General features: G+C 44.0%; 2 protein-coding genes across 3 annotated transcripts; one reads left to right on the forward strand and one right to left on the reverse strand.

Moving 5' to 3' along the window:
• Positions 1–883: 883 nt before the first annotated feature.
• On the reverse strand, positions 884–14,732 carry ropn1l (rhophilin associated tail protein 1-like). 2 transcript variants are annotated; one of them, XM_088918621.1, is made up of 6 exons: positions 14,387–14,732; positions 13,860–14,071; positions 12,846–12,969; positions 11,901–12,062; positions 9,857–10,032; positions 884–2,756 (listed from the first exon to the last, which is right to left on the reverse strand). In XM_088918621.1, exons 2-6 carry the CDS (start codon positions 13,988–13,990, stop codon positions 2,687–2,689), a joined length of 663 nt encoding a protein of 220 aa, XP_088774747.1. In that variant the 5' UTR covers positions 13,991–14,071; positions 14,387–14,732; the 3' UTR covers positions 884–2,686. The 2 variants fall into 2 exon arrangements, with proteins under 2 accessions (XP_088774747.1, XP_088774748.1); XM_088918622.1 differs by lacking the exon at positions 884–2,756 and adding an exon at positions 8,786–8,910.
• A 144-nt stretch (positions 14,733–14,876) lies between these two features.
• Positions 14,877–16,297, forward strand: LOC148833193 (arylamine N-acetyltransferase, pineal gland isozyme NAT-3). Its single transcript, XM_088918623.1, has 2 exons — positions 14,877–14,956; positions 15,302–16,297. Exon 2 carries the CDS (start codon positions 15,327–15,329, stop codon positions 16,182–16,184), a length of 858 nt encoding a protein of 285 aa, XP_088774749.1. The 5' UTR covers positions 14,877–14,956; positions 15,302–15,326; the 3' UTR covers positions 16,185–16,297.
• Positions 16,298–16,511: the final 214 nt, after the last annotated feature.

Here is a 16,511-nt window from a genome sequence, read left to right on the forward strand (position 1 = left end):
CCAAAAATGGAGGATAGTGTCCAACAATGCCCAAGAGGTTTCCACCACCCTTCCATTCTGGATGAGGCTAACGTTCAACCCACTGTGTTGGCTGCACATTTCTGTCCTTCTGCTACACATGAGAGCCACGTACAATACAAATTCCTGACATCTGACACACAGCAGCACTGGAGGTGCCTCTCTTTATAGAGTTACTCAACTCCTCCTCAGAGTGCGACCTGCCTGCATACTCCTAAAACTATTTCTGATATACATTATCATCAGCATATGGTGGAAGCAGCTTGGAGCGACGATTTTAACCATGGACATTAAGCCTTTGAAGTATTATAAAAGGATTACAACCTAGTGATTTCAGGCAGGATAAACCGAGGCACCCAATACAAATAATACTCAGGTGAACAGGGAGCCAGGTTCAGTTGTAATGCTCAGAAGTGCCAAGACAGAGGCTCACAGGTACAGACTCCTAATGCTGCAGTGTGAGCAGTGAGTGCAGGTACGGCCAGCACTGAAATTATCCGTTCCGCTTAAACGTATTAGCAGTCACACAATGGGCTGCTGTATAAATTCAGTTTCCTTTTGCCTTAGTTAATGCATAGCTGTGTTAGCTATGGAGACACCTGCTGTTCTGTACTGATGAATAGACAAAAGAATGTGGGAAAAATAGCCAGAAGCTACATCAGATTCCCATGACTTTGGTTTTGAGCGCTTGCTCATCACTGCTGTGCTTGAGAGATTGAAAGTTTAGAATAAAAAAAATGCATGCTTTGTTTAAAAGTTTGGCAGATTTTCTTAAGAATGACACAGGAAAGTTGCAATATTAAGTATCAGTTTATAAGATTTTTGCTTACCTGCTGCTCAGCCACACAAAAATTCTCAAACAAATGTGATTATGAATTATATTTGAAGGCCACTTGACAAATGCTTTCATTTGGAAACAGAAATCTGTCATAACCTTAGCCAAGGGAAAAAAAATCTACAACTGTAAATTATATTCAGTACAGCAAGTTATCACAGACATGCATGTATAGCATATAGCAGTTCTTGATTTTATAATGATACAGTACAGTTCTAATGATCCTCAGGGATATCTGAGACGATGTACTGAATAGTGGCCTCATTATTAGAGAAGGTGGACCAGCTGGATGCTGTTGACAAGCTGAAAGGACCATTTGAGGAACACCTGAACGCCATGTTGGAAGAGTGGATTCACGGGTCAGGACAGAAAAATGCACAGATGAGCACAGCTAAGGAAGTGTGCGGCAGAGTGAGAGTGGGGCCAGGTGGCAAAATGTGATCGAAGAAATAACTCAAATAACTCAAACTCAAAAAAATGCTATTTGGACAGGTTTCAGGGAGATTGTACAGTTGATGAACACTAAAACGGGCCATGAAATAGTTCTAATCAAAAGCAGTAAAGAAGCTGAAGGGGAAGAGATTAGATGTCTCCAAGAGGATTTTGAACAATCGGGGGGAAAAGCTCAGGAATCCGTAAGTGTGAAACTAAATGGTGTGAAAGCAGAGCAGAGCAGCAGGCGAGGGGAAGAGAAAGTGCTCAGAGACGGGAGGAATATTTTGTGTCTCTGTGTGAAACGGAGAGATGACAATAATACCAAGGTGTCTAGATGTGTTTGATGATAGAGGAGCGATGCTTGAATGCTGAGAGACATTTATTTGTTTGGTAGCAGAAAAGGGTGCTGTGAAGGGTCTGAATAAAGGAATAATGGCTGGATGGGATGGTTTATCAGCTGTAATGTTGGAAACTGGAGGTGACGAACAACATCGTCTGTTCCAGCTGTTCTGGACTTTATCTAGTGTGCCCCAAAGACTGGCGTAATGTGGTCATAGCACAGATTCAGAGTGATGGAGAAATGACCAGAGTGCTCAAATACAGGCCATTCTGTAAGGGAGGACTGTCATGGCATGGTTGCACAGAGTGGTGGGAAAACCATCACTCGTGCAGGTATCCATTAAAATGACCCATGAGTGGAGCACAGCGCTGTGGAAATGAAAAACAAGACACACTGCTGATGTGTATTCGTGTGCATGCAGTTGCAGAAGGTGGGCAGAAGTGTTTGAGATGGTTTGGTCATTTGGAAAGGCTGAGTGAGGACAATGTAAGAAAGACTAGAAAAGAAAATGGCAAAATGAAAATGTTAAGCAACACCTTTCCCAACACTCCACTATGCAGCTACAGTGGCACAAGAGTTCAGCGACGTTTACAACTGGTGTATTTTTCTTTCAAGATCAAAAATCCTTGTACATTACCAAGAAGAAACAAGATGAGTAGTTTATTATTTTATATTATAAGGGCATTATAGTTTTAAAAAAGTCTTTGCATTCTTTAAAGTTACATTTAAGTAATATATTATGCTTACAGTTATAAATTAATAAAAGAAGTGTTTCCCTGAAACCAAAACTTGGTATTTTACCCAAAAATCAGACTACATGCCTTTCCAATTCATGATCCACAGTTCAGTCTGGCCTTCTTAAACAGCAACATTGAGCTCTGCCTTGCTGTTTTCACTGTCCTTTTATTTGACTGGTCCCTTGTGTGCGTCTTCATTACACTATGTCATTATTCGCTGGCTCCAATGTTGCAGTTAAAGATCCAGAATTAAGCAGAATTTTTTCAGTTGTTGTGGAAACCAGACATTTCAGCAACATCTTGGAATGTGAAACTGATGCTTTACTCAGCGCCTTCGGGGCTGTTGGGACCGGTGAAGTTTGAGGGCTGCACCATTCCTTCTTGGCGTTTTCTGAAAAGAAAGAAGAAACTGCTTTGGCCTCTTGTTTTCTGTACTGTAGCGGCTGCATGGTGTAGCTGTAGTACAGTGGCGCCCTCGCAGCACAAGCACAGTCCAGCTGGAGGATCGCTGACCTGCGGGTCATCTAGAACACCGGCGGCACCCCTGGGGCCCGGGGTCACGGGCTCAGAGGAGCTTGGCCCCTGGCCCAGGGGTGGTTCCTGTCACCCAAGACATCACTGATAATCATCCTCAAGGATCCCACCGCTCTTTGCCCGAAGGCGAGGACCCCCTTCATCCACCAGTGAAGCGTAACGTCTGGGTGATGAGCACCAGGCATTCCGCGCCGGCAGCCCTGCTTCACAGCAGACGGAGACGTGAGAAATTAATTCACCCATGAAATCAAGGGTAAGGAATCAATCGACTTATTAACCTGTGGCAGATCGGCTCGTGCAAGCCCAGACACCAGGAGGAACACCTTCCCTCTTATCATCAGTGCGATAGGACAGCACCTCCTAATACTACCAAACTAGTAATTCTATCATTAAAAAATAATTATACAGTATATATCATAATTAGGCTGAAAAAAAAAATAATCCTGTCTTTCAGTGTCAATCCCAAACTGGAGATTAGTGAAGCTCTGCCTGTAGGACAGACTGCTTTTGGATGCAGAAGCATCTGAGAGTCCTGACGGTTGACTTTTGAGATGAGGCAGGTGAGGACCAGCTTCTGCAATGGGATTCAGATGACCTTCCTGTCAACGAAAGTCGTGTCTTCACTATTTTCCTACCTGGGCATCACCTTGCATTAAAACGGGCTTGGAGAGGGCCTTAGGAAAGCTTCGTTGTGGTTGACTAAGACAAAATCTAAGCATCAAGAAAAGGTTTACTCCAGGCTGAAAAGAGAAGAAAATAAACACAACGTTTTGGCTGTGTAGCCTTCTTCGATACATTGCATTTCTTTTCGTCTCTTTTCTTCAGAAAATAAACCTTTACTTGTTCCTTTGCGGCCGACGCATGCTGATGCAGCTCCCTACTTGAACTAAGACAAGATCTGCCTCACAGAGTATTTCCTGAGAAATGGACATAAGAATAATCCATATGAAACTTGCATGGTCGACTCCTGTCACTCCTTTCATACTGTACTGTACTCTGCCTTGACCTGGGTGCAGATGTCTAAAGGAGACAAAATGTTACTCTGATTAATACATGTTCATAAAATAAGATAAGATCACTTTATTGGCCACATACAATTTCTTGCATTAGGAATTTGTCTTTTCGGATACCCCAGCACCCCTGGATCAGTTGGGGTTAAGGGCCTTGCTCAGGGGCCCAACGGAGTAGGATTCCTCTGCCAGCCACGGGATTTGAACCAGCAACCTTCCAGCCACAGGCACAGAGCCTTAGCCACAGTGCCACCACTCCACTCCAACTATAACATCACGTCAATATAATTAAACAAACATAAAGTAAGTCTATACTGTTAATTTCATTAGGAATAAGATCATTTCCAGTTACAAGGCAGACTTACAGTAGATGAAAAACATGTTTGTTTAGGTTTTCAAAGAAACATTTTCACTCCCATTAAATCCTGACTGTTCCTACAGTTTCAAGACATCAGAGATGAGATACTGTTGTCTGGAAGAACCTTGCCTGTCTGCTCTGTCTGAGTGTCCTGCTCTCTGTACTGTCTCCTGTGTCTATCCAGACTCCTCAGACCACTGACTGCTCGCAGTAGCTTCTTCCCACAAACTCCAGAGGAAATGTCTGAACAGAACACATAGCTTGTGCAGTATGGTTACTTAAGTGTCATTTAATTAAACAGTTTTCATATAAGACCCTTCACTGCAGTTTTCCACCTTCTATATCACTCAATATCAATATCGGTAAACAGGCGCGATTCGGTACATAATCATTTTACACATAAACATTGGAACGGACACCGAACACCACAATGCAATCTGACTCATGCAACATTTTATAGAACATGGATTTCTGACGCTCGTCGATACTAACAACCTCACTCACCTGAAATGCATATAAAAGAAATGATGCCTTAACTATGAAATTACAGTGGAAGGAAAAAAATACAGAGTAAAATTCAAACTTTGAAGGAAACGTTTCACTTTGCACTCACGCTGAAATTGTTTCTATAGGAGTTGTTAGTTATTGGAATTACGGGTTGATAAAATGATATCATGTCCATCAAAGAAATGAGTTTAAAAAACCATGTTGCCATGTTGATCAAACAAATTATCAGTACATGGCAAACTGCTGCTCTTGAAAAAAGGTTACCAAATAAGAATTTACTCAAACTGTTTCCAGTGTCTGACTCCCACAGCAGTCTTAATAAGAATAATTTTGAATGAAAGTAATAACTACCTTTGTATTTGAAAAAAATAAGGGTAGTTAGCAAATGATTGTTATGTTGAAGCCAAAAAATACGTGAATTATGTGAAAATCACCTGTATATGGATATTGCTAACAGCTGTACAAAGGTTTTAAAAACCTGGATGTGGCCGCAGTCACACAGCTTTTTCTCAAGCTTTTGAGAGAGTGAGGTGCTGCGCTGCACACTGCTCATTTGACGGATTGACAGGCTAATCTTTTCGCCTGATCAGTAGGAAAGCAGCATGCCTCCCTGTGTTAACACTGGGAACATCTGCACAGACCAGCTAGGAATTGCACTGTGATTAATCTTTTAAGACACCAACATGCAACACTCTGATCACAAGGGACGTGTCTACTGCTGTACTGACAGCCAAGAGAAGACGAACTTTGAATTTATTTTGCATAGCCACTCTCTGCAGGGTGGCGTAGTGGCGAGTCTGTGTCAGCAGTCGCTCATCACTAAATTCTGAGAGGCATCCGGAGGAAATACATCTTGATTTCACAGGCAGGGCGCTTGAAGGTTCAGCGAGGGATGCTGTGTGATGGCTCTGCCTGTCAAGACATCATTCCAAAATATAGTGGGAATGAGATCCGAGCTTTGAGTTGGGAGCTGCAAAATCTCGGCATTGTCTACGAACCAGCGACCAGGACAGCAAGGAGCACAGTGAGCTTTACTGCCACGCTGGAACACACAAGGCCTGCAGCCTCTTCGTCATCCTTCCCCTCAGGGCTCGAGACCAGCTGATGGGGAAACCGAAGCTGGGGTCCCCCTCATGCCCGCATGCGTCCCAGGTCTCTTTAAAGCCCCAGTAAACTAAGACAAGCTGGGACAGAGCCGTTAAACTGCTCTACTTAAGCTCCAAATGAGCTGCTCCATGTCACTAACAGCTCAGGACCAGGACTGGGGACCTCTGCTTTAAGGGATGACAGAGACGTGATGTTTTAAAAATACAGAAATGTTACTTTTTATAAAATGGTCATTTTAAAAGCGGGACAACATGGAAACTAGCCAACTGTGATAGTGCGCTTTATAAAAATGACAGGTAATGTTATGTGTGGTGCAGAAGAGTAAAAGTGAATGGACACAGAGGGGACATACTGTACATCCTTCCTTGTTAAGTGCAAGGAAGATGGTTTAAATTCAACTGCCCACCAAAGCCATAAGGAACCAATAACTACAGTATGAAAACAAAATTAAAGATTTGGATAATTCAGACTTTCCATGCACTCCTTTGGTGTGGGATAATCAATTCCAGCTGAAAACATTACGAGCTCCACAACAGATAGCACACCTACGCAATAGCATCTTTGTGTAATAAAACTTCCAGCATGCAACATAACAGCTTCTTAGATGAATTAATTACATCCAAGTGAAAAAGGACTAACCTTCACAACTTAGATTGATGTTCAGCAGTGAGCAGTCCTCAAGACAGCTGTCGGCAGCGCAGCACTCATCAGCCGACTAAGCCCAGTCTGACATGGGATCTGGGCTACTTTGCCATTTTACATGTACATCGCTAACAAAATTAGGAAATGTTGACAACGAATTCCAATGAATGCATGCAATGGACTTTCACAACTTTGATATGCAGACATGCATTTTGGGAATCTGCCAGCTGTCATGAATGATTTCCTGCCTTAAGGTACTGAGCAGTCTCCCCTTCTCAACACAATGCCTTCAGTGCATTTTAGCTTCTTAATGCCAAAAACAAAGCCCACTGAAAACTGAGAAGCCACAACAAGGGATTTAAAAGGAAATTGCATTGAAACTAAAAGTCAATACTTAGTAAATACTGAATCTAAATTTAAAGTTATGAAATAACCTTGCATTCACTGTTTTTTTACAAGCTAGTAAAAATGAAGATTTCTTATTTTTCTCTCCTGGTGCTCCCACAACCTTACAGTGGGATACAACATCTGATCAATCACTGTTCTAGCCCAGAAATGTTGGAAAACAGTGGCCTGGTGTGCCACAGACAAAAAACACTCTAGTCTTACTCCCAATTTTCAAAACGTGGTGGTAATTAGTCTGGGATACATGTCCCTTGGGAACATGGTATAGAGTGCTCAGCTCCTTCCCCTTCCATTCCTGAATCTGAAATTATTTCATTATCTTCTTTAACTTTTTTGTGTTAGTGGTTAGTGGTCTAAAGGTGGTCTCAGTTTACGAATCAAACTGATTTGCCTACATACTGTACATAGTACAGAAAGAAACATTTCAATTCCAAGAGAACCAGACCCATGTTGTTTCTATGTATTTCTTCCTGCAGGCTTTTATTTGATTCTTTACAAGGATGGGCTGCTCTCACTGGGAATAAACTAAACACCCACCTCAGACATCATACTAACACCACTAGTGTTTTTGTTTCATATAATGCTCTAGAGCAACTGTCTCTTCTTTTGGGTTGGATACCAATACACTCTGGTATCTCAGGTGCTATACATCATTGAAGAGATACTTAGAAGCTTTTTCCAAACAAGCTCACTCAAATAAAACAAAAAACTAGATTTATGTTTGAAAACATTGTAAGCTTTACGAAAATGTCAGTTCTAATGCACCTAGATTTTTAATAACTCCTTTCGACCCTTTTCTGGATACTGAATCCATACTGAAATACTTGCAGAACACATTTCACTCCATGAATTGACCTGTCTGAGTTTGTGACACACAGATGCTTGAGGTCATATCTTGTTTTTGCACTCATCTTCTGAAGATGGAAAAGCCTCATCATCTGTGTGTTACAAAATGTATGGTTGTTAAAAGTTCATGACAAAAACACAACGTTAAAGCAGTATTATTGCAAGTGCAGCAACATCACAGGTCAGAGAACAAGAGAGGGAACAATCTGAGAGTCTATCCATCAACCCTCCCCAGACACCAGCAACACTCCCAGCTGAACTGTGCAGTGTGAATAAATTTAACTGCACACGGTCTCATTTATCATAGATAATCTATATATTCTAACCGGTACACGCACAAAGCACTGCCATATTAAAATGAGCATGCCAAACATGCTGGAACCAACCAACCAGCCACATAGCAACATTGTATATGATCCATCTCATATTTGGTGATAAATTTCTATTATATGATCTGACAAGGCTGCCATTATAACATTTCTGAATAAATGTATTTATAAATGTATTTATTAAGTTCACTCAAGAGCAGTACGGTGCATCCTGAATTTTTAACAAGAACATGCCAGCCAGAATTCTGCCTGGGAATATGCGAGACAGACCCTTGAGCTACAGAACTGAGTACTCTGCCAGGGCGAAGCTTATCTACTCTTATAGCATTGCTGTTGAAGACTGTTAGAGCTACAAAGACTGTTATCACCACCTTACAGTCCAGAGTCAACAGCCTTTCAGAGATTTTTATGACTACATTAATACATTTTAGTGCTGTAAATAGAGCACAACACTTTACAGCTCTGCACTTGTCATGGACAGCTGTCTCTTATATGTCTAGATAAAGAAAATATAAAGTAACAAAATCACCTAAATCCAGAACAATGAAGAATGTTTGTGAAGAATGTGGAGAAACTGTTCTTGATATCTTTTTTTCTGACAGACATGGACCCACACCACAACAATTAATTGTATTAGTGGCTCTGTTTTTATTTGCATTAAGGTGTTCCATGAAACGGGACTGTCTCAGCTACCATCTCAGGCCACCTGCCCTGTCTGTTCCCTGTGCTCTCCTTCTGTTCTTATCATGAATTCACTTTTTACGGCTGGAGAAATTTGACACTTGGATCACTCCATTCTGCTTGGCCCTGTGAGTCACAGAAAATCAAACATTAAAGCACATCCTTGCTACTATTTCAAACAATCCTCTAATCCTAAAAAAGCTGACAAATGATCTTCCAAAGCAATGCCATCTGTGAAGCATTTTCCAACTGAGGTCCAGGTGAAACCAAGCCCATATTTCAAGCCCACTGCTTTACTAGGGCTCTTTGTCATGGGACTTTTACACAAAGAAAACCTGTCATCACATACTGGGTCTGTGATCTGGGATTGGTGAGTGGGACTATGTGATTTTGACCATGTAGAAAGTAGTTATGTTACTTAGTTGTACAAAATTGAATACATAGCCGCATTACTAATGGCCACAAAAGCAAATAGGCTCATTAAAGGTAACAAGTGAAGATAGAGATAGCAGCAGGAACACCTGGTTTTACTTGTGTTTTTACCTGCATTGTTTGCTTTCTGCTAGGCAGATATTGATTCCAAAGACCAACAAAAGATTATTTTATACATGATTTATGCGAACAGATACAGCTGCACGGCCTGTCTTGTCCCCATGTCACAGCTACACAATCTTCAAGAGCGTCAGTCCCTCCCACTAAACAGGACTCCACCACATACAGAGGCTCTCAGAAATGAGAAGTGTCTGATCTCAAAAGCTACTAACAAACATGTCCTGCTGCTAACCTGAACAGACCTGTATGTGTGGTTATGTGACTGTGTAATGACTTGTTAGGTGATGTGAATACTTTGCCTGTAATGTCTCCTCTAGAGGACTGAATTAAGGTCATTGTAAAACCCATTCTATATCAAGTTTCACGATTCCAGGTGAATATCCCATGCTCATTGTGAGCCACGATCCTTAGGCCAAGTGTGTGCAATGCGGCATTATTCACGAAGCTGAAAACCGCGTCCAGAAGGAGAGAGCTGCTCCTTGACACGTGTGCTGGCCACAGTGTTGAGGGGTACACTCACACAGGCTCCTCGAGGCTGTGAAGGAAGCTGTCGATGTGCTCCTGTGGGACGTCCCCATCGAGCTGGGCCAGATAGGTGTAGAGGGTCACAAATGTGTCGAAGGGAATGCGGGCCGCTCCCCCCTCTGGGTCTTCGGTAAGGATCTCGCAGGCGTGCTTCAGAGCGCTGATGATCGTCTGGGGAAGGACAAAGCAGGCCACAGATCAACCGTCTGGCCCAAAGCTCCAATGCATTATTCCAATGCATTTCAAACATCTCTTTATCCAAAACATAAATGGGGATTTACAAGTTCTATTGCTAAAAAAAAAAATTGTTTTACCGTGACATAGCAAAGAGCAGTAATAAAATCTTTGACTTAAGCTGTGCACTGCCACTGTGTGGGGTGAGGTGGAACAGCACCACTCCCAAGAGCTACGGCTTGAGACAAAACACATCCATGAATCATGTTTTAATTTTACAAATATGTTTTTCCCCTTTTGAATAAGCAGCAGCCAACAGATTTTATTTAAAAAAAGAAACTCAACACTATTTGACTAGTTGGTAAGGAATGGGCTCTGACAGTGTGAGTCACTTGGCATTAAAGAGAAAAAAGTCATTATAGTCATCAAATTATACAAAAAAAATAGTCTTCTTTAAATATAACAAGTTACAAGAGTTACAAGTGCTTGGGGCTCCCTGGGGCTTGAGCGCTGCAATCATATAGTTTCTGCTCCAGCCAAGTAAATTAGCTGAACTAATTACATGCTACACTAGTAATGTGGCATTGCTTGCAGGTTTGCAGTGGATACCAATTTAAAGACAAGACCCACAAGGCTGCAGCTCACCAGTATCAGGGCCAAGAACCAATGGGTACAAAGATGAAGGCACTTTGCTACAACAAATAACACTCGAGCAAAACTTTAAAAGCATGCACACTGCTGTAGGATTCCATTTTGTTTAATGTGCTTATGCTGTCCAAGTCAATAGCCCTGCTGTTTCGCCATTCCTGAAGTCTCTCAGTGTAATCTTGCAATATTTAGAATATCAGTTTATCCCATCCATCTTCTGTTTTGTCCAATATGGAACCTGAACCTGAAAGCTTGTCAGTTTTTATTACTTTAAATTCATTTACTTATTTCTTTTCATACTCTCCCCAGACTATCCTTTCATAACTCTCAGCCTCTCTACAATGCTGCCAGCTCCCTAGCTGTCGGCCTGCTTTACGTTTCTTCCAGAGGCAATAAACTGGAGTCTGTAAACACTGCTGTGCCTTTAACGCTTCTGTGCAGACTCCTCTCATGAAAACACTACTGAATCATTTAAAGGTGTTTTTCCAACCCAGGTCAATCTTAAAATCACCTCTGATTGCTAATGTAGAGCCTGATCCCTCTCTGCGCACTGAGCAGCCCTGTTTCTAGCACACCGCCACTTCTGGTCTCTGGTGGCCTGCCAGGTAACATGGTCTTCAGCAGTGACAATGATTTCTATTTGCATAGTGCTTTTCATTCAGAAGGGTCTATCAATCAGTTATTTTATCTGCTTTATTTTATTAGCAACCTTCACGGCAATCGACCACAGGGGGCTTTACAGAATTATACCACAGTTAACAATATAGCATCTGCAGAGCACATTGTGAGAACACAAGTGGAGAAAAAAACAGCTATAACACAGTACTGTAAGAGAAGCCTATATTTCTATTCCAGAAATATTATTTAGCCACATACTCACTAAGGGTTTGGTTTATGTTGGATTTTTTTTCCAAGGGCTTTCTCTCATGAAATAGTGTATAAAAGGTACACTAAATATTATTCAAGACACCAACCACCTACAATGGTTATATAATTCTAGATAAAAAAGCACTTTAAGAAAATAAATAGCAAAATTATGTATTCAGGAATCTGGAATTCACACAAATGTTAGAGAGAAAATGTAATAGCAGTGAAGAACAATATTCTAATTCACATAATATGTCAATGTAGGTAGTGAAGTCAATTAACAACAGAACACAATGCTGGCGTTGAGAAGCACAGTCATTCACATGGGCCTCGTAATTCTGCATACATACCCCAGACAGGGCACTGCAGCCCAGAGCAAAGACTTTAATCCATTCAATGCTGGTGCCGAAGTTTCCCAGTCCCAGCAGACTGTCCAGCTGCTCCTTGGGCAGAGAGAGGTCTCGCCAATGGTCCTCCAGCTCTGCTTTAGTCACGTTTCCTTTTGGTCCAAGCTGGAAAAGTTACTTATTAGTTACAGCTTGGCAATACTGGAGCTAACCTTCAATTCACTGTGTCTCAGCCTGAGGTGCTGTGTGAGACTGGAACACGCTACCCAGCCATGCTGTTGAAACTGATACCCTGGCCTCTTTCCAGAAACAGCTACTAGCTTACTACTAGAGTAACTACCAAACAGGGAAGATGTTTACAGGTGAGAGGAGGCCATTCATCCTTTCTTATGTTCTTATGTTTTGTGTCCGGTGAAAATCTTTCGGGGTTTTCTTTGCTGAAGAAGCGTCAGTTCCCCCTCTGCATAGTGTACTGTCTGCAAACCTGAGTTGCATGCTGATGAAAAGATGCACCTTCATGGCGGTTTCTGCACACTGGACATCGCGCAAGACAGTAAGGACTACGATGAGCTTGTAGCACTTCTCTAGAGCACCTCATCTCACCAACATGCTTTGCTTTGTGTGGATTAACACATTGTTTTGTCCTTATTCAAGTTACAAATCAGATTTTTCATTGTCTAGCAGGGAAGTGCAGGTCTGTTAAAGGCCCAGCTTTTATCTCAGTGAACAGACAAGACTGTCCCTTTCCTAATCTAAAGCCCTGCTTACTCCCCTCATACTGTCACAGATTTCTGCGGCAGCTTGTAGAAATGGGCAAACTGACGACATTATTAGATTAGTAGAAAACAATGCAAAATCACACTTATCTTACTGAGGAACAGAAGAAAGGCTTGTGTGTAATATAACATATTATGTCTGCATAGTTCCATTTTTAAAAACACGGGCCACCTGTTTATGAAGGATCTTGAGGAGCCCTGGTGTGAGTCCTGTATCTGTCTTCTGTGTTGCTACTGGCATCTCAAGTCTTTCTTTAACAGGAAGTGGGTCACCTCTTGCTAGAGCAGAAAAATATCTAAAAATAAACACAATCCTGAGAACTAAGAAATACTTATGGCATTTGTTTTAGTAAGTGTCCAAAAAAAAACATTTTTTTCCCCATCTGCGGAGGTACAAGAAGTTACATTTTAAACAACACACCAGACTGAGGGCAGGTCTTAAACTCAGAAACTGGTGCAGGGTCGACACCAACCACAAACTCCATATGACCTTTTAAGAGCTGGAAGCAAATTGAAAAATGTACCCCAAATATAAAACTGACATGAATCAGCCTGTGATGAAGAAAACAAAAACTAGAAGACAAGGATTTCCTCCAGGACTAAGGCTGGGAACCACTTGCTTACAGCAGGAGTTCCTGGTCCTGGTGACCCACAGCTCTCAGTTACACAACTGAACCCTTAATAACAGGTTTGATTGTAGCTGTCCGACTGTATGTAAGTCTGACCCAAGCCTAGGTAACTAAGCGCAGCTGGACTGTAAAGCAGCTGGCCTGCTGGCCTCCAGGACCGGGACAGGGAACCCCTCTCAGACACACCACCTTGGTCATGTCCCGAGCGGCACATTAAAGACACGGAATGCAATGAATTCAAAAGCAAACAGCGCGCGATGCTGTTTGCTCGGTGCAGTCTCAAGTCCTCCAGCTTCTCAAGGACAAGGAAAAGGCTCCAATCTCTCCCATGGAGCGGATGATGGGGTCACTAAGGGCTCGGGCGGAAGGACACCCAGACACCCGCCGGAGTTGTGCCCCCATCTCTGGGGGAGGATTAGGCAGCTGCTGTCGTGGGGGGCTTCCATTCCACCCTGGGCTCGACGGAGCCCGTTCAGTGAAGCAGCACCAGCTGGCTGCAGACCAGGCGCCATGACCCGCAGGCCCTGGGTGCTGGAGGGCTGACGCCCCACACTTACGCCGCGGACCACTGAAGCACGTCGCTGGGCTGCGTCCTGATGGCGGCTTTGGTGAACTGCTTCAGGATGTCCGGGAGCTCCGGGGGGATGTTGATCTGCTGTGCGCAGAACATCGTGTCTGGAGGCGGCATGGCACCTGTCCGGGACAGCTCAGCAGCGGAGGAAACAGGCGCAGGGCGGGAGAGGGCAGCGGCAACACGCCTCCGGGCAAGCTACAACAACAACGACAACAGCAGCAACGCCGTTTTTAACGCTGAGTGAAATGAAAAGGGGCTTCACCCTGATTCGTGGTGTTTCAGAGCCAGTTTCTGACTCAAAGGAGCCCGCAATGGTCAGTCATGTTTTGAGTTTATTCGGAAACTGCATTCCCTTGCAGGTATTCGTTTTAAAGTCCCCGTTTTCCATGCAATACCAGTCATTAAAGTCGGCGCAATGTAAGACCTACCTCCTGCTAACAGCAGCTCCAGAAGACGGAGGAGCTGGCAGACGGTTTCTGTCACTTTCCGCGGCAGCTCTTAACAGCTCACCTGGCAACCGCGTTGTTACCGAGCGGGGCGCTTAGCAACCCCGGAAGCTCCGGTCATGTGATCGGTGACCCACGTGATCTGGCTCCTTCCGGTCCTGCCGTGTGGTCCGGTCTTCTTGAAGCCTATGGCGGAAAATCCCTGGCCGCTGACTGGTGTCCAGTGTCCTGTACTGCAATATGAGCTCTCACTCCAGAGTGTTTCTATGACAAAATAACCTTGCTCATGCTGGGGCTGTGTCCTCCTCGGTTTACACTCCTTCCTGTGCGGCTGCGCTGCACGCGTCTTTGCAGCTAAAACGTCACGTTCAAATTGTGATTAAAAATGTAAAATCCTGTAGGATTTTAAACTGGACTCTCGAAAAATAAACACAGTAGGCGCCGTAAACGAATTCTGTAGAAAGAAACTGTATGTGGCACGACAAAAAAAAGACGAAGTGATAAAAACGGCTCACTCCTTGTCCGTCTGGTTTTTGTTCCGTTTCGTGGCACCGGGTGGAAGCAGCCCTTTACTGACACTGACAGGAAACAGCTCAGAAAGCCCAGCGAAGCTGAACTTTGTCACATGCCGCAGGTCTGTGCGTTACTGAACTAACATGTTATTTTAACGCGGTAGAATGAACAAATTCAAACTAACTTCGTGTTGGTAAGGGATAGATTACTATGCCTTTACTGTGGATAACGGAATTGTTTTGTAAGTTTGTTTTAAATGAGGGGATTCAATGTTTCGCAAAGGATTTTGTTTACGTTGAAAAGCTTCTATACCGCACGCAATCGCTTATAGTACGGGTGCCTTTTGAGATAAGAGGGAGATGAGTCAAAATTAGCCCGTTTTTGAAATGACCGATTTATATAACTCAGTTTGACCTGAAATTGAAAGAGATTACCAAAACCAGTGGGATGTTTTGATCATTTTCAGATGCCCCTCGCTGTTCTGTGGTAGAATGGAGGCGGAGCAATACTTGCTAAGGATCGGCTGCTTCGGGCAGGTGCCACCAACGCTGGCCACACTGCAGCTCATCCACCACAAGCACCTACTGTCTGTGCCCTTCGAGAACTTGACCATCCACTGCGGGGGGCAGATCCTGTTGGAGCTGCCCTGGATTTATGACAAAATCGTGACACAGCGCCGGGGCGGGTTCTGCTTCGAGAACAATGGGCTTTTCTCCTGGCTGCTGTCCCAGCTTGGGTTTGAGGTCACCCTCCTGTCCGCACAGGTCCGGAACAGCATCACTGGCCGCTACGGCCCCCCCTTTGACCACCTGATCATCCAGGTGGTCATAGAGGGGCGCAGGTGGCTCTGCGACGTAGGCTTCGGAGCCGGGTTCCAGCTTCCTCTGTCACTGGAAACCGGAGAGCCCCAGCAGCAGGGAGATGGGCTGTATCGGGTCCGACACCAGGGGGAGACTCTGTTCCTGGAGACTGCGAGGGAGAATCCGGGGGAAGGAGAGGGGGGAGAAGGCCAAGGGGCCTGGACAGAGCTGTACAAGTTTACACTCCAGCCACGCCGCCTGGAGGAGTTCAAAGCGATGTGCTGGTACCATCAGAGCTCCCCCAGTTCGATCTTCTTCTGCAAGTCACTCTGCTCCCTCCTGCTGCCCGGCGGCAGGCTCAGCTACATGGGCCGCAGGCTGATCACCACGCACTCTCCACCGGGGCAGGGAGAAAGCGGGATGAGGACCGTAGTGGAGCTGTCCGACGGAGAGATCCCCGCTGTTCTGAGAGAGAGGTTCGGCATCGAGCTGCCCGGTCCGCTCACTCCAAAAGACGAGAACATAATTCCACCCCCTCCCATTTACTAACACCGGCCGCTTCCCTGCTGCAGGAACACGCTGCGTATCCTTCTGATCAGCTTGGATAAAGCATGGTTACGCGACGAATCTGAAATACTGCTTTCCTTCTGAAGCACAATCAATAACGCTCCCTACACTAGCCAAGCCCATCGGCGAGTGTAGGTAAGGATCAAATATACTTCAAGTGTAGTTTTGAAAAATGATTAAGAAATTCTTAAAACTAATCAAAATAGTCCTGTTTTATAACCTTCCCTCAGTTGCTATTTTAAATGTTTACACATGAAAGCCACTGCCTTGGCTCAGCAATAGACCCGTTTGTCACCAGCCAGCAATTAC

Source organism: Atractosteus spatula, chromosome 6, assembly GCF_055471065.1.
Source record: "Atractosteus spatula isolate fAtrSpa1 chromosome 6, fAtrSpa1.hap1, whole genome shotgun sequence".
NCBI lineage: Eukaryota > Metazoa > Chordata > Actinopteri > Semionotiformes > Lepisosteidae > Atractosteus > Atractosteus spatula.

Bases quoted from the DNA above. Each gene is read 5' to 3' on its own strand.
- ropn1l (XM_088918621.1), bottom strand. From the start codon at position 13,990: ATGCCGCCTCCAGACACGATGTTCTGCGCACAGCAGATCAACATCCCC. The intron at 10,033-11,900 runs GTATGTATGCAG...GTCCTTCCCCAG, and splicing joins GCTGCAGTGCCCTGTCTGGG to ACGATCATCAGCGCTCTGAA. The intron at 2,757-9,856 runs GTGAGTGTACCC...CTTTCTTTTCAG, and splicing joins CACAGCCTCGAGGAGCCTGT to AAAACGCCAAGAAGGAATGG.
- LOC148833193 (XM_088918623.1), top strand. From the start codon at position 15,327: ATGGAGGCGGAGCAATACTTGCTAAGGATCGGCTGCTTCGGGCAGGTG.